Source organism: Sardina pilchardus, chromosome 1, assembly GCF_963854185.1.
Source record: "Sardina pilchardus chromosome 1, fSarPil1.1, whole genome shotgun sequence".
NCBI lineage: Eukaryota > Metazoa > Chordata > Actinopteri > Clupeiformes > Clupeidae > Sardina > Sardina pilchardus.
Window position 1 is genome coordinate 27,059,956 of NC_084994.1, and position 20,000 is coordinate 27,079,955.

Sequence of the window (20,000 nt, forward strand, 5' to 3'; positions counted from 1 at the left end):
GTTTTTTGTTTCTTTTAACTTGCATAAAAACACTGACCTGCGGTTTATAAACGTTGCGGTTAAATGCACAGGAAATTACTGTATTTCTATGACAGTCAGCATTCTGGTGACCTAATAATGTCATGTGACCATCATCGATGAATGTCATTGGCTGCTTTCAAAACGGTCGAAGTTGCGACCGCTTATGGGGCATGTGGGGCGTAGGCAGCTCTGACACGTTACATTCTAGAAGCTTTCATGACGATGCTAGATAATGCTAACAGGGCTATGAAACGTGACACTGGCATCGTGTCATTGGCCATCAAGCGTTATGGTGACCAACGCTGGAATACACCATGACATATTTATGACAAGGTCATATTTATGACAAGGTCATGTGTGTGTGGTGTGTGTGTGTGTGTGTGTGTGTGTGTGTGTGTGTGTGTGTGTGTTGTGTGTGAGTGTATACTGTATGTGTGTGTGTGTGTGTGTGTGTGTGTGTGTGTGTGTGTGTGTGTCTGTGTGTGTCTGTGTGTGTGTGTGCGTGTGTGTGTGTGTGTGTGGTGTGTGTGTGTGTGTGTGTATAGTGTGTGTGTGTGTGTGTGTGTGTGTGTGTGTGTGTGTGTGTGTAGTGTGTGTGTGTGTGTCTGTGTGCGTGTGTGTGTGTGTCTGTGTGCGTGTGTGTGTGTGTCTGTGTGTGTGTCTGTGTGTGTGTGTGTGTGTGGGTGTGCGTGTGCTAGCTAGTGAGAGCATGTGGCTACGCTACACGTGCGAGTGATTCTGCATGGGCATCGATGAGGCCCAAGCGGGCAGGGAAGAGGACCTGACCTGATTGGAGGACATCGATACGGGGATGGACTGGGGTGGAATCCATTTCCTATCAGTCCTCTCTCTCTCTCTCTTTTTGTCTCTCTCTCTCTCTCTTTCGCTCTCTCTCTCTCTCACACACACACACACATACACACACACACACACACACACACACACACACACACACACACAAACAAACACACAAACACACTAAAAGGCTAAGACACAGAGGCAAGGAAACGTGGGATTACACATGTTCTTGGGGAGCCATAAATGCCCAGTGTGTATGTGGATATGCGGAGGTTCTTCTTTTGTCACCAAAAGTACCCCTGTTATCGTGACAAAGCAGAGCTAGACGTGAAGCAAGATAGCACTAGGTGGTAGGGTACCCGAAACATTCAAGAAGACATAAAAAAAAAAAAATGCTGTACTTATTTGGGATGGAAAAATGCCCAGAAGTGCACAGGTTCATACGAGTTGTGCGGGGAAGGATAGCACACACACACACACACACACACACACACACACACACACACACACACACGTACACATTCTTTGAATAGTTTGTGCTAAACAAGAGAAAGAGTGCCTTGTTATTGCAGTAGGGACATGCTCCACTACTGGCCTGTGTGAAGTCTAGCTGCTCAGAAGTCACTGGATGCTCACTCTCTTCTAGGTTTCTTGCTGACACACACACACACACACACACACACACACACACACACACACAGTCACAAAGGCACAAGAATGCACGCCAAATGTACTCCACTGACACACACACAATCACACACAAACACACACACACACAATCAAACACACACACACACACACACACACACACACACACACACACACACACACACACATATACACACATACACACATACAAACATACACACATACACACATACACACATACACACAACACACACACACACACACACACACACACAGATCAGCACGTGCTTATGCATCTGTGGAAAGCAGGGCAGGATGGGGGATGAGGAAGTGTGTGTGTGTGTGTGTGTGTGTGTGTGTGTGTGTGTGTGTGTGTGTGTGTGTGTGTGTGTGTGTGAAATCAATGCTCATCTTTACTGGCAAAAGGGGCAGCAGCAGGGTTCAGTCAACAGCCATTTGACATCCCTCTCTCCTTCCCTCTCTCTCCCCCTCACTCTCTTCCTTTCTCTCTCTCTCCCCCTCACTCTCTTCCTCTCTCTCTCTCCTTCCCTCACTCTCTCTCCTTCCCTCTCTCTCCCCCTCACTCTCTTCCTCTCTCTCTCTCTCCGTCTCCCCCTCTCTTTTTTTCTCTCTCGTCACCTCGAGAGTTAGCATCACCATATAGAATACAGAGCACACGAACATAAATAATAACGGCTTATTCATTGTCACAAGCCGTCAGCATGTACAAATGGATCGAATGATCAGCCTGTGGCAATTAACAGAAAGGGATGCTTTACACACAGATCCTGCGAGTGGGTTAAGGTGTGTGTGTGTCTATGTGTGTGTCTGTGTGTGTGTGTGTGTGTGTGTGTGTGTGTGTTAGAGAGAGAGAGAGAGAGGCAGAAGGATGGGGTCACACTACTACCATGATCAATAAACTAACCCAAACTCTATTGCATACATTCACCCCACCTAACCCCCCGCCCCAATCGCCTAACTAGACCACCCTGCCCCCCACAGGCTCATACCCCCCCTGACCCCAAATGGCCCGGAAGTTCACGCTGGGATGTTTGTGGGGGGGTGGGGGGGTGGGTGTAAAGAGGAGATGGATTTGAATAGAGGTTGATTGAGTTTACGACTCAATGGATTATATTGACTTCCTGACTGAGGATGTACATTAGCACAATTTGCATTTGGTTCAGGCCTCAGCAGGAGGGCTTTTTACACTGCGTGAGATGCACGAATTTAGCAGTGTTTTCACTTTCTGTTTATCTTTTAGTTTATTTATCTATTTATTTATTTATTGTGTAATTAATAGGCCTATGCCACAAATGTCACAACACTGCTGATTTGGACTTGAGTTCTGACTTTGGTATCAAAATTGCATCACTATCTTTATCCATGTCAGCTGCCTCAGAATAACACTGGAGGAAAGGAGCAGGCAACTCGAGGGACATTTTATGAGGGGTAAACTTTTGCTTTTGTAAGTGCAGTATGTAGACTCATTTGTAAGTGTGTACTATGTAGTCTCATTAGTAAGTGTAGTATGTCTGTAGTCTCTTTTGTAAGTGTAGTATGTAGTCTCATTTGTAAGCATAGTATGTAGTCTCTTTTGTAAGTGTGTAGCATGTAGTCTCATTTGTAAGTGTGCAGTATGTAGTCTCATTTGTAAGTGTAGTATGTAGTCTCATTAGCAAGTGTAGTATGTAGTCTCATTTGTAAGTGTAGTATGCAGTCTCATTTGTAAGTGTGTAGTATGTAGTCTCATTTGTAAGTGTAGTATGTAGCCTCATTAGTAAGTGTGTAGTATGTAGTCTCATTTGTAAGTGTGTAGTATGTAGTCTCATTTGTAAGTGTAGTATGTAGTCTCTTTTGTAAGTGTAGTATGTAGTCTCATTAGTAAGCATAGTATGTAGTCTCATTTGTAAGTGTAGTATGTAGTCTCATTTGTAAGTGTGTAGTATGTAGTCTCATTTCTAAGTGTAGTATGTAGTCTCATTCGTAAGTGTGGTATGTAGTCTCTTTTGTAAGTGTAGTATGTAGTCTCATTCGTAAGTGTGGTATGTAGTCTCATTCGTAAGTGTAGTATGTAATGCTCATTTGTAAGTGTAGTATGTAGTCTCATTTGTAAGTGTGAACTCCACGCTGCCATGGTAGGGTGCAAGTGTGCACTAAACACAAAGTCGGTCTGTAAATGGAGGGCCAACGCTAGTAGTTAATTGTGTTGAGAGTTTAATATTAGGCTCACCCAATCAAAACAGGGAGTGGATGTTCCAAACACATGCATTGTCGTCCTGCTGCCCCCCCCCCCCCCCCCCCTCCCCTCCCTTCCCCTCAACTGGTGTCCACAGAATTGTCACCTCCCAAATAGCTTACTGGCCAGATCGGCACTGTACTCTGAATTGGAGGGAGGTCGTTCCACTTTAGGACATAGAAATGTGTCTGACACAAGTCTGTGTTGAACTGAAGGCTTTACACAAGCCACTGAGTCAGGAAACAAAACAGCACATCAGACAGATTGTCTTCTTGGACATGCATTTTCTATTTCGACATTTGCCAGTTCTTGGACTTGGGAAGTCATTGTTTAGGCCTTACACTATTGACTAGTTTGAAAGGTTTTTTTTATTTTTTTTTCACACAGATGGGAGTTGTCCTGCCAACCTAATCTTTCCGCGATCGATAAAAAGTAAACATTTCATAACTTCTAACTATTATATGGCTCCGAGCATTCCAACTTGAGTCATGTGTTTAACTAAAAGGGTGTGTAGAGACGGCCGTAAATTTCAACAATAAAAGGTGGAACCCTCATTTAGGTCAAAAGGCTCTCTACTTGCTGAACGTGTCTAAAAAAGCTCTCCGGAGGCCTAATGGCAAATGTACTTGATTTAATGTAGATTTCAAAACACAATTTACCAGGTATGCTTATGCATTATACAGAAGGGCAACCTATCTGGTAAAATAATTCAATCATTAGCCGCGGAAACCCGCGTAATGACACTTTAGTTACAAAGTTATAGCCTTGCCCAGAGTAGACTAATGTTACCAATTGTAACTATCAGGATACAGCCTAAGGTGTTGCAAAAATGTGACAAATCACATCAATACAATGTAGCCACAATAAATGAGCTCTGAGTCTAAACTATGTATGCTTTGTTGGGCTACAGGGGAGTTGCTGTGATACGAGTTACTCTTCACATTGTTTGAGAGTTTTGAACTTGATGCGATTAATCTAGGCCTATTCTAACAAGTACGACGTAAATGTGATGTTAATAGTCACAGAATATAGCCTAAGCAAAGGTGTCACGAGATTTTCACCGACGAAGCCTGGGAAATGTTGTCTTGTATTTTACAGTCATCTACGAAGCTTTTAGCTCATAGGCAACAACATGTTGACACGAGGCTGAAGCTAACGTCCTCGACGTTTGCAGAATAAACTTCGACATGTCGTGGGAGAAGTGAAAGCGGTCCGCGACACAATCGATTAATTTTCGGCCTTGACTTTCCAGAGAAAATTACCCGATTCAGCCTGTCGGTCCTCATACACTTTTGCTAACGTAGGCTACTGCGCAGCCTCTTGGGGCCTTGTCGTCGGTATTTTTATGAATGAAGGACAGTATGCAAATGAGAGCGATTCACGAAAAAGAAATGGCGGATGTTGCATATCAGTTCACCACAAAGAAAGACTTTCATGTCCGATCTGACCATGCAAATACAGAGCAGGGCTTCAGCACTTCGAGTCAGCCAACAGTAATGATTGACCAGGTCGCGGGGAGAATAAAGTTTCCTCGGTAAATCGATTGTTTCCTCTCTCGGCAGATTGCTCGCCACAAGGCTTAACGACGACATATTACTCTATTCACTGTAAGTCCCTTTACAAAATGTTTCCGTTCCAACCCCTCCCCCCAGCCCTCCTTCTCCGAGCTGAAAGTCTGGAACCGAGCAGCGCGAGAGAGGCGAGGGGGCCCAACCACCCGCCGCCAGTCCCCCCTCTCGCGTACAGCACGAGACAAAAGCGCCAGGAACCGCGAGCAAAAGACCCCATACAGTTGCATTCGCCTGAGAGCCTTTTGGTTGAGGGTAATTAGCATGCAAACATCAAGCACAACAGGAGTTACATTCACACGTTCACATAACACAGACCCCGAAAAAAAAGAACAGCCCCCCCCCCATCCCCCCCAGTTCTACTCACTCGTCTGGGTGTGTTTCCTCGGTCATTTTTCTCTCGTTTCACCTACAATAAAATCCACCCGCACGCACACATTTTGTTGGCCTCATATTGTCTGCGTCCGTGTCCGAGACGAGTGTTGCAAAGCCAAACGCCAACCACGATTTTCCCAACCGTTATTTCCCTTAAGAGGTTTGTTTTTGTCCTTTCTGTCTGTCTGTCTCTCGCTCACTCTCTCTCTCTCTTTCTCTCTCCCCCTCCTCTTCTTCCCTTATTCGCCCTACATGTTATCCCTGCACTATTTCAGTGCGCGTCCATAAAAAGTGTAAATTCCTTGGAGAATTCTCTGCTGGCGCGCGGGCTCCCGCTCTCTCCCGGTGCCAACGTCGTGCCGCTGTTGAGATCGCGCCTCCGTCCGTCTCGGTGAGGATGGCCCCGTACGAGCCCCATCTCCGGTTACTCCATGTTGGATTCTGTTAGGCAGCGAGCAGCTAGCGCCACCGACACTGAAGGTGGAATGGGGGGAGCTGAGGGGAAGCGTGGGGGACGGCTAGTGGTGGCGGCGGTGGAGGTGGATGGGAGGGTGGGGGGGTGCGGAAGTGATGACGTCATATTTAAATGACTGCAGACCATTTCGGAAGAGGGATCTCTCCGGAGCCAAGAGTGAAGAGGACAGCCCCCATGGCCTGGCTGTGTGTGTGTAGTAGCCTTCAGACAGACACGCAAATCAGTTTTTTAGGCACGAGCGTATTAACTTCGCCACCCCCCCCCCCACCCCCCCCACCCCCAATTTCAACATCTCAAATAATTTGGAGTTGGCCTAGGTTGTTTGTCTGGTTGTGCCAAGTTATTTTACACAGACGGCGCAAATATAAGTGTAGTATGCATAGGCTATCTGCACAGTCTGTGCCAATCCCAAACCCGCGAATACCAGCGGGTGTTTTCAAAGACAATCTTGTTTTAAAGTTTCGCGGAGACCATTAGGTAATAAAGTCTAACTGTTGACTTGAGCACAGCCTACTAATGTGACAAAGTTAAGTTTACATGTAGCCTAGAACGTGTTCCCAACACACCCGTTGTGTTCCCTTTTTAGTATACAGTAATGACTCTTCACGCAGCGAAAAGTAAAACTACAAGCCTGCAAGGGGTGGGAGGGTAGCCTGGTACGTGGATGGCTCGCGAGGCTAGTGGGGGGGCTGTGAGTGCAGCAATTGATTAAAGGGAGCAGATAATAGAGTCGTCCTGTCGGCGATGCGATCATCTGGTGTGAATGAGCGGTGCGTTTTGAATCACTTGCGCTTTTCCCCACCTTAGGTAGGTATCATGAGTCACGTCCATGAACATTCGTTTTCTGTAAACGAACAGGTACAACGCCCTTGAAACAAAAAGGAATAGTCTTCTAGAGACTAAATCCCATCAAACACCGGGCAAGCAGGCAGGCAACATCCATTGTGTTTTTCTTTTTGTTATCTTTGCTAGGTTACTAAAACGTCCCAGTTGTCAATTGTTGAGTAGATTAATCACTAGCCTACATGCAAAGCGAATGCATGAATTCGGCCAATTGTCAACCAAAGTGATAAGTGACACATCTTCGTTTGATCAGAACCTGATGAGATGGAACGTGGAGACACATAAGAGAATGTCACGTATTGGCGTCGTGCGCCATCGTGTGGCGACTAGATATATCATTACAAGTTGGAATTACCCCACGCTGGGGCCTGATATGGCCCAGTGGTGGTGAATGAAGTCTGTAGTATAACCTTGTAACATAATATAGGCCTATCAGTAAGAAATGCCAAATGTACTGTGTGTCGTTCACAGTTAACAAAGCACACAATATGTAGGTAGGCCTACTGTGGTTCACTACTTGTCTAACTGGGGTGTGTGAAAGTTTGTCTCTTTTTTTGCAGAGAAGGAATAGTGGAGAAACAACGAACAAAATATTATCCACCAGTTAAGGCTACCCACGTTCCGTATCATGAAATAATAACAATAATAACACAAAAAATGATGACTGCATTTTATACAGATAAAGGCCTAATGTGATTTTCATTCCTTAAACTTAATTTGTGGCAAACGGTGGGTGGCGCCAAAGTGTCTTTACTGGGTGGGTACTAGTTAACTACTCTTGCACGCGTTCTCTCATTTTACATGGCCATTGGCTTTTTTCCCCCAACTTTGGTTCAACTCCAGTTCGGTCTAGAGTAGATTATCCACACGTACGGCCAGACTAGTACATTATATAAAGCACTTTCCTCCTTGAACAAATTTGCGGTTTTAACTTTTTATAAAAGCTGTAGAATAGTATCCTTGTAGCATTATGTCCCTATGTTCTGATTGTCATGCACTGTGCATTTTGTTAAATGATGAGTAAAAACTAAACATGCCATTTTCATTTTAAATGCATGTATGCACTACAGGCTATCGAATGGCACTCTCGCTTTAAGCGTCCACAAAATGTAAAAATTTGTTGTAAAAGTAGACATGAGAGGAACAACGATACAGTGCACATGCGTATTGGGCTATTTGTTATAGCCCAGTTGCCTTGAAAATAACCTTAATATATTAGCAACAGCCTTAATTCAACAGCTGGCAATTCAACCGCCATCTAACGCCATCAAACCGCCATCTAACCGCCATCAAACGCCCTTCCTGGTGCTTGCGTTTATAGATGGTTTAGGACTAATGTAATGATGTGAATAGTGGTATACATTAGGAAAACAATGTAACAAGGGTTACAATCACACGAAAAACATGACATATATAATAAGGTCAAATACCAGCAACCTGCATTGAGAAACTACACTCTTTGGGGAAAAAAGGTGCTATGTAGAACCAAACATGGTTCTATTGCATGCTTCATATATGGCGCCCCTAAATGGTTTTTAAAACCATTTTGAAGGCTACATCAAATTAACCCTTATAGGGTTCTTTAAAGCATGCATGGTTCTATAGCACCCCAAGGACCCCCCTTTTTAAAGAGTGTAGGTATTATTATTAAATTAACGTGTAATAAAGGTGTATATAGACTTGGTACAAAATGACACCATAAACAAAAAAGCAAGTTATGCACCAAAGACAAATTATTTATTAGGCTACACAAAGCTATTGCCATATGGAGTGGAGGAAGGCAACACATCTTCACCACCTGTAGGACATCCTCAGGCTGTAAACATGTTAAAAATCTTACAATCATATTACAGTAATAATAATAATAATAACCGATATAGCCTGAAATGTTTTATTTAGTCTGTTGATTCCAGTACAACATACAACAAAACAGTGATCACAAATATGAACAAGACTACATTCTGTCAACACATGACAATCAGATGATGACGGTAGTAAAATAAGCACTGGCAAACTTCTTATGCATTGTCTGATTAACAAAAGGGTTTTATGTAAAGCAAAAAAACCACACATTTACACATTTAATCTCATACGTACTTTTATAGTTCATATTCACATGCAAGAAGCACATATGACATATACTTTTCTTCTTATTGTTTTATTATTTCAATGGTAGGCCTAAGTGATGATGATCACTAATTATGGAAGCAAAATAACGGCATACCCAGACTATTGTGCAGCTTTTCTCTCGTATAGGCCTACTTACCTTTATTCTCCATCTATTCACTTGTATCTCTTATTCTCTAAATGTTTTGTTTTGCCATACCGTCTGTGCGTGTACAAATGTCAAATCTCTCTCTCTCTCTCTCTCTCTCTCTCTCTCTCTCTCTCTCTCTCTCTCGGCCCTGAGGGCATGTATAAGATCGCAAAGCTGCCGTCTCCTTCGTATTATGCGCACAGTAGCTCGGCTATCATTTACATGTAGGCCTATCAGCAGCAGTCCAGTCTTGCGTGGCCAAGAGGCCATGACTCGCCTGTAGTAGCTCAATCATAAGGTGCGTCTTCTTTGTGCCGCCGCCAGGGGGCGCGCCCGTGTAACTACTTTGAGTTCGGGCCAGTCTCGGTGAATACTGTAAATTACGAGGTGGCTAATAACCACCGTGAGCCTATCGTCATATAAGTATATACAAGTTTCGCACAATCTAGGTTACATGAGCAATCAAAGAAATATATATTTTTTTAAAATCAGGGTAAATTCTGGTGTTAAAAATGCTCAGCCTTTAAAAAAATATTTATTTTGGTCCTATTTTACAAGAAGTAAATTTTCTCTACAAAACGACGAAAGATTGCTGTGTCTCATTGCCTCGAAATGAACCAATAGAATACACGGAGGCTTGTCGTTCTGCAGTGTATCACACCGAGAAATTAGCAGTAGCCTAGTTTTCAGTCAACTTGACATTTGGCTCACCTATCACCTTTAGGTGGACTCTTTTCACTGACTCAACTCCATGCAGAAGTTGCTAAATCTAGAATAAAATGATTTTGACTCTCATTTTCGTTGTGTTGAAATTAGACTATAGCGAGGGCTGAGAACCAAAGGGGCGTAAGTGACATTTCACCAACTTTACAGGAGAGCCAAAACAAATCTAACTGCTTCTATATGTTCTCAGTTAAAGACATTTTACTTCTATAATTTTGTCAGCTAAGAGAGCTCATCAAGAGCTTTCAGGTGATATATATAACTCAATTTTGACCAAAATGTCCCTTTGGTTCTCAGCCCTCGATAGAGTCATATAGGCTATATCAATACCCATAAAGCGCCATCTAAACAATTCTGAAAGATCTTGCTTTTGGGCAGTCATTTGTGTCATGATGTAGAGGGGGGAGGAGGAGGGCCCCTCTCCCTAGGCCGTGGCCTAATAAATAAAATAGGGGTTGTTTTCACTGAAAGGTAGTTCTTTTGGTTGGTCAAATGAATAGGCTATATTAATAACTTCATCGCCGAAAATAAGGGAGGAATGGGGCAGGCCTATTTACTAATGTTATATAGCCTATCAGTGTTGGTAAAAATAATCGCTATGTAGCCTTTATTTGTGCTGGTCAAAATAATTTGCTGTTAACTAGTTTTCATTTCCTCTTAATAGCCTACTCTATTTTGCATTTTGTTGACTTTTTAAATCTATATTTGAAGTGAACATAAGACAGGCTACAACACTGCAGACTCTTCAAAGTTGAAATGGGCAATGTTTTTTTTCCGCAGTAATCATGTGGTTTGACAAGTTTCCTCCGCAAAGGAACCGCTACTTGAAGTTTAAATGATGTGCGTAATTGGCAGAATTAAGAATAGCTACAGAACAAAGAGGAATATTTGAAGAGCAGGCTTAATTGTAGATAGACGGACAATTGTTGACAGGCTTTCAGAAGACTAGCAGAGGAAATATTGCGTAGCCTATTTGTACAACCTCGGCTGTCATGGAAATGTAGGCGAGGTGGTTTATAGCTATAATGTACTGTTCTAAATGTTCTTCACCAACTTGGTGAAATCGCAGTTTTGAAGGTGCAGTAAAAACTATTCCAATCTGCATACACACACACACACACACACACACACACACACACACACACACACACACACACACACACACACACACACATGCAGAGAGCGAGAGAGAGAGGGGGGGAGAGAGAGAGAGAGGGAGAGGGAGAGAGCGCGCATATGAATGGGCTCTGTGATTGATTGGAGAGCTGCATTTTGACAGACTTAAACACTGAGTTTTGCTATAAGTAGACCACACCAACAGTAAAAGAGGAACCGCACAGATACACACCTAACGTATCTCCTGTTCATCTCAAACAGGACAGATAGCCTACAGTAAATGTCTTTTTCAGATGAAATGCGAAGGACAGATTACACATTAGCTCTGCTGACTATCGATCGAGCTCATGCTTGTATCTCGGTAGACCTAAACCGTCACATATTAGTTTTGATAAGAGCGATAGAGCGCAAATGGAAACTGTAGCCTAATAGCTTACAAACAACGCAGAAGGACGTTTCGTGTGTCCAACGACATTTTCCATACCTTATTGATTGAGTATAGACTATCTGTGCCGGAATATCATACAGGCTACGAGTATGGGCTGACTGCACCCTATGATCGGGCTGTCTGACAACAGAGAGAAGAGGAACGTGCGTAATCATGTTTGGGAAGCTCTGGTGCGCAATTGCTTCGCTTAAAAATCTTTTAATGGTGTATCCGACAACGTAACAAAAATAACTAGTCAGACCACAACACATTGACCTAATTTGTCTAATGAACTTCTCCAATACTAAAACGGACATTCTTTAGGGGATGACCCCACAATAATAAAAAGGCAGTGTCCTAAAATCAGTTTTTCTTACCTCTTCTCCAAACAGTGATAAGTAAGGTTGAGAAAACATGCAAACTGATGCTATACGTTTGTTGTCATGACAGCCAGATAACTCCGATTTTTTCCAGTCGCTCTCTGTTGTGTCCCAATTAGGCTACGGGCGACGCCGACGCAGCGCACGCGCTTGCGCGTTGCCTCGTGGTACAAACAAACTCGGACTCGCGCACCCGAGGCTTCCAATCCAGACACGCATTCGACTGAGCACGCTGGCGACCGCTGTGCCTTTAAGAAGTCAGCTCTACCCCCCCACACCCCGCTCACCCCTCTCTCCACCTTCCACCCTTTAGATCTCATGTACACGATATTGCATCAAGAAAACAATCCAGGAGTTGAGAATGAGCCAAGACACGATGGGGATGTGGATATGAGGCGTCCCTTTATTATAATGTCTATGCTCACTTGGACGCCAGCACAGGGCCAAAAAGCATCAATTATCAGGCTTGGCTATTGACCGACTTCAACGTTACACCTGGAGCGGCGTCGAAAGAGAGCTAGCTGTTTGCGAGGCATTTCCAACGTTGTCCAGACGTTAACGCAGAAGAATTCGCCGTGTTGTGTCCATCACATCTCGACCGGAGCAATATCGTCTAATGCTTCGGTGCCGCCGTTGTTGACACGGGCGGTTTGGAATATAGCCTCCCATATTCAGGAATAGCGAGGGGGTGGCATCGCAATGTCGTGTGTGAAGTTTTGTGTTGATGGTTTCCCCTGAACCCTCGCCCCTTACGGAGAAATTTTGGATTCGGAGGAAGAAAGGAGCGGGTGACCGGGGCCATGGCACAACGGGTGGGTACACCGCGAGAACTTTCAGTCCCACGGAAAATATTTTGTTAAAATGCAAACGTGGCCGTTGACAGAACGCATCGTAACTCCCGCTTTTACGATTCTGCGCACACTAATTGCGCCTGGATTGTTGTGAGGAGCACTCGGCTCTCCTTATTTCATTATCAATCGTACAGGGTAGACCTATGTTCACATTTTGATGATATTGATTTAATTTCACTCAATTGGGTGAATATCATTTCAGTTTGTTACCAATAATCTATTCCTAAATACTTTACATTTCAGAAGTGTCCGTTTATGCTTGAGATACAGACTAGTTAGGGGCCTGCTAGTTTTCACAGTAGTGTTATTAATTGATAATTAGACTATAATAATAAATTGGTCCTGCATGACCCCAGTTTAACACCAGCAGTTTAATATAACTAGGACAGAATATGCTAGACATATTTAACTGCTTTGGACAACACCAATGTTGTCAGTTTAATTAACATGAACGTGTGCAAAAAAAAACATCTCTCCAAGTAATTTCCTTTAAGAAAAATGCTGGCTGAAAATAGCGTGGCGACTTGTAGCAGTTATGTCTGATACTTTTAAATGCCATTGTCCTTGGATATCTTCTTCATCGCAACCACAAAAGATTAACAGATCCACTTGTTTAAATAAGCGGAAAGCGACACATATAGCCCGCAGCAGGCTACCGATTCTAAACTCTCAAATGTCTGTGTATACAGCAATATGTGTTGCCATTGTTCTTGATCCGCATTAGACACTGTTTTGTTGGGATTTGGTGTAATATAGTACAGTAAAATATTTTGTACATCCAAATATTTAAAGATGACATGAAAGTAGAGCCCATATGTTTATCTTACACTTGAAAACTTTTCTTCGCAGGCCTAGAAAGTGGGGTTGACCTAATATTCTGAATAAACTGGAAAAACTACATTTTATTCGATCAGCACAACAGACATGATAATTCTACCGATTTTTACTATTGGTTTTTATATGCTCTTAATAATGTATGATTTTTTTTATTTCAAATTAGCAGAAAATCAAATGCAACGGTCATATATGCTACAGACTCGAAGGAAACTATTCACCATGGCCAAATTAATATACATTTTTTTTTCTTGTTTAATTAATGTTTAGTATGAAGATCTGCATCACTACGGAATGGACGTGGTTGGGATTCCCTCGTCGATGTACCAGGACCCTCACACGGCTCGAGCCTTGCACGCGGCTCACGCGAACCACCACGGCTCTCAGCTCCATGCGCACCCGTACCCGCACGGGCCACATGCAGCAACCGGGCAGCACAGTATGGTCTCGCCGGTTAACGACGCTTTAAAACGAGACAAAGATGCCATTTACGGGTAGGTTTACGGAGCCCACAGGTATAGCGGGAGCCACGGGACTCTTAAAACCCCCTACAATGTCACACATTTACGTTGTGTTTTGGAAGTTTGAATGTTTTGTTATTTCTCCCGAGTTTCCACACCTCTTCCAAGTTTCAGGAATGTTTTTCAGCAGGAAAACCGTGTTGCTGTGTTGAAGGCTACAGCGCAGAAATTAAACCAACTAACACCTATAGCCTATCTTAATCCTTGTATTTCATACACCTGGGCATGACCCAAGGTTTTGCCATAACCTTATTTCAAAACGTTATCAGTTGTGATAGAATTTTGTAACAGCCCCGCATAGTTTGCGCTCAAATTAGAATGCTTCAGATGGTTCAAATGAGAGAAGGCTAAAATAAGATGAATGTTCCTGTCAACGTTTCTCTGTTTAGAGGCAGAGGTATCTTCGGCATAGAGATGTACTTGCTCGACGTGCCTGAGGCCTGAGAGTTTGGCAAACAGTGTCATCACGCAGCTATAGTTCATTCTCGACTTGATACATCATCACCAGTTGATCTCAGTTTTTTTTTTTTGTCTTGTTTTGTCGTTGTGAACTTTTAGCTAAAGTTGTTTTGTCTCTCTAAACGTCCTACGTTTTTTTTACCCCACACAGACATCCTCTTTTCCCCCTTCTTGCACTGGTCTTCGAGAAATGTGAATTAGCTACTTGTACGCCGAGAGAGAGTGGGGTGGCGGGGGGAGATGTCTGCTCTTCGGAGTCCTTCAACGAAGACATTACAGTGTTCGCCAAGCAGGTTTGAAAATAAAAAAAATAAAAAAGATAAATAGAAGGATATTTAAGTCTTTTCTGCGTTGTTTATTTGATTTTTTTTTTTTATCTATTTTTAAATCTATTTTATAATTAGGCCTATATATTGGCAATGCTGCACTTTTTGCTGCACAGATTTATTCATGTTTGACGGGGGGGAAACTTGTTGACTTTTCTCTCTTATTTGGGAATATGACTTTGGACGAAACCTTAATGATGAATGAATGACAAAAACGACATATTATTGTATGATTTTTGTTGCGTTTCTCCATAGATTCGATCCGAGAAGCCCTATTTCTCTTCTAATCCAGAACTGGATAACTTGGTGAGAAACTATTTCTTAGGTTACTCCTTGGTTTTGCAGTTTGGTTCGAAGTGAGCAACAGGTTGCTTGTCTTAGGACTGTGAATCTTCTGCTCTAACAGATAGGCCTAGCAAAGTGCCTTAAAAGTCAATCTGATCACGGCGTAAGTAGCCTACTGCAGTAGCCTGTTCAACTGCAGCTGAGGACCTATAATTAGACTGTAATTACCGAATAATGTTACAGCCAGTAGCCCAATAATAAAGCTATCAATGCCAAAAATAAACAAATAAAAACAGGTGGACAAATCCGAAAAGAACCACCGAGTCACGCTAGGAATGCCTGTCTTCAAGATTGCGTTTAAAATGGGCTGTAAACTAGGCCTATAGGCTATTGGTTTAAACCGGCCATTTAAATTGATAAACCAAAATAACTTTTTTTTGCAATTGGACCTAATTGTGACTTTGTTATGGTACATGCTATTCTCAATGCAAACTCTTTCTGTTCCCTTTCTTTTCCTCAGATGATTCAAGCCATACAAGTATTACGATTTCACTTGTTGGAACTAGAGAAGGTAAACGTATACAACTGCATGAGTCAAATTGATGCAACTTTTAGACTAGTCGAGTTGTTGAACAGTAATTAGTCGATGAAATGCATGGTGAAATGATTCTCATACATTTTAGTTGACTTACATTCAATTACAGCACTTTACAAGACGTTATTCAATTATAACACTTTACTCACCAATAACTTTTTAGAGTCGTGACACAATAGCCCTCGGTAATTTGTTTTGCGTCATTGCATGCACATACATTTTTAATATATATTTTTAAACTCAACTCTGCGTTTTGTCGATTGGTGCATATAGGTACACGAGCTTTGTGACAATTTCTGTCACCGATATATCAGTTGCCTGAAAGGGAAAATGCCAATTGACTTGGTCATCGACGATCGCGATGGAGATTCTAAGTCGGACAGTGAGGATCTCTCGAGAACCCCTGGCACTGTTGGTCAGGTAAGCCAAATAACAAGTTCTTCTTTCTGCGGTCTTCAGTTTTTAAGTCGTGCACTGCGTGTTTTGTAATGAAAGGTTAATGAAAGGTTGGCCATTGTTGGTTGGCTGGCAACTGGGAAAGTATTGTAGGCTATATTGGAAGGTAATCTTGTTTCAGTTAGTGATAAAAAAATATCTTTAAAGAAGTATTAGCAGGTGGGTTTTGTAAGGTAAATGGAACGATAGAGGCGCTTTGAACTTGAGTAGTGACACCCTCAGGCGTAACATTTTTAACTGACAGACCAAGGTGTTAACGGAAGAAAGAAAAAAAAGAGAAAAAAACACTGTACCAATGTGTCTTTTTAAATTCAACTGCATGGAGCCCTCTCCTTCCTCGGAGGCACATAAAAATGTGAGAACTCTCGATGTTAGTAAGTAGGCTACCTTTCATTATTTCACTTGCTGTAAGTAGTTGTAGTAGTATGATCGGTGTTTCGAAGTGCTGTCGCCGTCCCCCCGCTGACCTCTTAAAACCGTTTAACCCCTTAAATCCTACGTATCTTCACGGATTACGGGCTTTTAAGCGGCGTGAAGTTGTCTCAAATGCCCAAGGGCCAGTGTTGTGCGCTCCACCTCTCTTGTTCCATTCGCTATTCATTTCGTGTAGGTGACGCGGTTTAGAGTGTCCGCCGGAGTTGTAAAGTTGGCCTAGTTGGGATTTTCTTGTAGGCCCTCACGTGTTGACCAAAAAAACAGCATATACAGTGTGTGTGTGTGTGTGTGTGTGTGTGTGTGTGTGTGTGTGTGTGTGTGTGTGTGTGTGTGTGTGTGTGTGTGTGTGTGTGTGTGTGTGTGTGTGTGCACGCACGCTCTATGTGCATGCGTGTGAGAGAAAGCATGTATGTGCATGTATCTTTGAGCAGAGTTGCGTGGGAAAGAGGGAGTTATGTCTATGTGTCCATATGAGTGTGTGTGTGTGTGTCTATGTGTGTGCACATGTATCTGCATGTGCAATGCATGTGTACGCACTGGATATGTCTTTGAATGTGTGTGTATGTGTGACCGTAGGCAAATGTGTCGATGCACACACACACAGAGAAAGAGAGAGAGAGAGAGAGAAAATACATTTTCCTCCCGAAAAGCTCCCTCCCCCTCTTGAATAAAGACTCCTCTAGACTAGCTGCCCCCTCCCTCTCTGGTCCTCGTTGGCCCGAGTGGACCTCAGAGGCAGTGTGTGTGTGTGTGTGTGTGTGTGTGTGTGTGTGTGTGTGTGTGTGTGTGTGTGTGTGTGTGTGTGTGTGTGTCTCCGGCAGCATCTCGCCGCTCTGTGCACCCTGAGGTGTCACCTCTCTCCTCTTATAGGCCTCCTCTCTTTGTGCTGCGACACTAAGAGAACAGTGTGTGTGTGTGTGTGTGTGTTTGCTGTGACACTAAGAGAACAGTGTGTGTGTGTGTGTGTGTGTGTGTGTGTGTGTGTGTGTGTGTGTGTGTGTGTTTGTTTGCTGTGACACTAATAGAACAGTGTGTGTGTGTGTGTGTGTGTGTGTGTGTGTGTGTGCTGCGACACTAAGAGAACAGTGTGTGTGTGTGTGTGTGTGTGTGTGTGTGTGTGTGTGTGTGTGTGTGTGTGTTTGTGCTGCGACACTAAGAGAACAGTGTGTGTGTGTGTGTGTGTGTGTGTGTGTGTGTGTGTGTGTGTGTGTGTGTGTGTGTGTGTGAGTGTGTGTGTGTGTGTGTGTGTGTGTGTGTGTGTGTTTGTTTGTGTGTGATTGTGTTAGAGTGTGTGTGTGTGTGTGTGTGTGTGTGTGTCTGTGTAGTGAATCCTCTTCCCCCTTGCCTACTAATTGTGTTCTGTGGGGCCAAGGTCACTCTTTTAGTCCCTGTTTTGGTCTAGAAGTCTCTTTAGTTGAAGAGGAAATATTGGAAACTAGTGGTATTTGCTCTGCGTCAGTTAGAGTGTGTTTCTGTCCCGTGTTGTGTGTGTATGTGTATGTATTATGTTTTTATGTATATATGTGTGTGTTGTTTGTGGGTGTGTATTATGTTTCTATGTGTATGCGTGTTATGTTTCTTTGAATATGTGTGTATGTCTGTTTTATGTGTATGTGTGTGTATGTGTGTGTTCATGTTTGTCCCGGTTGTGTCGTTCTGTGTGTGTATAAGTGTGTGTGTTGTGTGTGTGTGTGTGTGTGTGTGTGGGGCTACTCCTCACCTCAGGTCCTCTCCTAGACTCCTACTAAACATAACGTCTCCGCCTGTGTGTGTGTGTGTGTGTGTATGTGTCTGAAGGAAGAAGTTTCTCTGTGTGGAGCATGGTGCTTGGTGCTTGGTGTCGTTTTCTATCTGTGTCTGTGGTGGTAACGTAAGGCTTTTCCTGCTCGGGGAGAGAGATAAATAGCTACAGTCTCTTTGATGTTCTTGTTTGATGCACGTTTTCTGTGTGTGTGTCCTCAATAGGGCTCACGGAGTCTCTTTAGGCATCGGTGTCTTTATAGACCGTTTCAACCTTTTCTGTGTGTGTCCTCAATAGGGCTTATGGTGTCTCTTAAGGCATCGGTATCCTTACAGAACGTTTCAGTCTGTTCTGTGTGTGTCCTCAATAGGGCTTATGGAGTCTCTCTAGGCATCGGTATCCTTATAGACCGTTTCAATATGTTCCTAGATAGTTTTCGGTTGAGACATACAAAACCATCGCAGATGCTCTCAAATGAAAATGAATCGGACTGTAGCACAACGCTCTAGACAGTGTCGACTCTAAAACTATTTTCATGTTTTATTTGTTTGTTTGTTTGTCCCCGAGTTAGCATTAGCTCGGATGATCTTTTCTGTGCCACGGGAAGTGTCGTAGGGACACACCTGTGTGTTTGTGCGGTCGAAAGGGTTCATATGCTGCGTACATGTTCATGTATGTCTGTATGGACCGACTTCTGTGTCTGTGTCCTCAGCGAGATTTTTACGGTGTGTCTTTTACCATAAGAGAACATATGAGAGTAAATGTTTCCTGTCCTTCTTTGTGCTGTTGTGTGTTCTATTGTGTTCGAGTGCTGTTGGTCTGTGTGTGTGTCTGTGTGTGTGTGTGTGTGTGTGTTTGTGTGTGTGTGTGTGTGTGTGGAAAGAGAGCGCAGGCGGAGAGAGAGAGAGCGAGAGCGAGAGCGAGTCTATATACAAAAGTTATCATGTACAAAGGTTGTCATGATGTGCATGTGTGGGCATGTGATTTCTTAGTATACATTATAAGTAAAAATGTGTTTGGAGACAGGCTGATCTCTCTCTCTCTCTCTCTCTCTGTCCTTGTGTATTTGTGTGTGTGTGTGTGTGTGTGTGTGTGTGTGTGTGTGTGTGTGTGTGTGTGTGTGTGTGTGTGTGTGTGTGTGTGTGTGTGTGTGTGTGTGTGTGTGTGTGTGTGTGTGTGTGTGTGTGTGTGTGTGTGTGTGTGTATGTGTGTAGGCGCCCCCTGTGTCCATGTGCAAATATACAAACATTTTTGTAGTTTATTTTGGTGTCAATCGTTGTTTGTCTGTGTGCATGTATGGCCCGTAGGGAATTGCTAGGGCATCGTTGTTAATATTTGCTTATTTGTGTGCGGGTCTGGGGCTGCAATTTAACGATTTTTGTCGATTAATCTGTTGATCATTTTCTCAAGTTATCGCTTAGTTCTTTGATTGATGAAATTTTAGAAAATGGAGAAAAAAATCAGTGCCTCCCAAGGCCCAAGATTATGTCTGTGAAATGCCTTGTTTTGTCTACACGTCAAAGAAGCAAGTTTATTGCCAAAGAGGAGTAAGTAAATATAAAAATATTAAAGCTAAAGAAGAAATCTGAGAATATTTAGGTATGTTCCTTGAGAAATGACAGAAACCTAT

At 43.1% G+C, this 20,000-nt stretch overlaps 2 protein-coding genes across 2 annotated transcripts in view; one reads left to right on the forward strand and one right to left on the reverse strand.

The window, feature by feature from the left end:
- Positions 1-6,123, reverse strand: part of spred2a (sprouty related EVH1 domain containing 2a) — a 23,398-nt gene extending 17,275 nt beyond the window's left edge. The window contains exon 1 of the mRNA XM_062533360.1: positions 5,639-6,123. Within this exon, the coding sequence (XP_062389344.1) occupies positions 5,639-5,664 (26 nt within the window). The 5' untranslated portion in view covers positions 5,665-6,123. The remainder of the gene's footprint in view (positions 1-5,638) is intronic.
- A 6,025-nt stretch (positions 6,124-12,148) lies between these two features.
- meis1a (Meis homeobox 1 a) overlaps positions 12,149-20,000 on the forward strand; it is a 46,298-nt gene continuing 38,446 nt past the window's right edge. The window contains exons 1-6 of the mRNA XM_062528350.1: positions 12,149-12,679; positions 13,823-14,046; positions 14,684-14,825; positions 15,114-15,164; positions 15,664-15,714; positions 16,012-16,158. Of these exons, the coding sequence (XP_062384334.1) occupies positions 12,668-12,679; positions 13,823-14,046; positions 14,684-14,825; positions 15,114-15,164; positions 15,664-15,714; positions 16,012-16,158 (627 nt within the window). The 5' untranslated portion in view covers positions 12,149-12,667. The remainder of the gene's footprint in view (positions 12,680-13,822; positions 14,047-14,683; positions 14,826-15,113; positions 15,165-15,663; positions 15,715-16,011; positions 16,159-20,000) is intronic.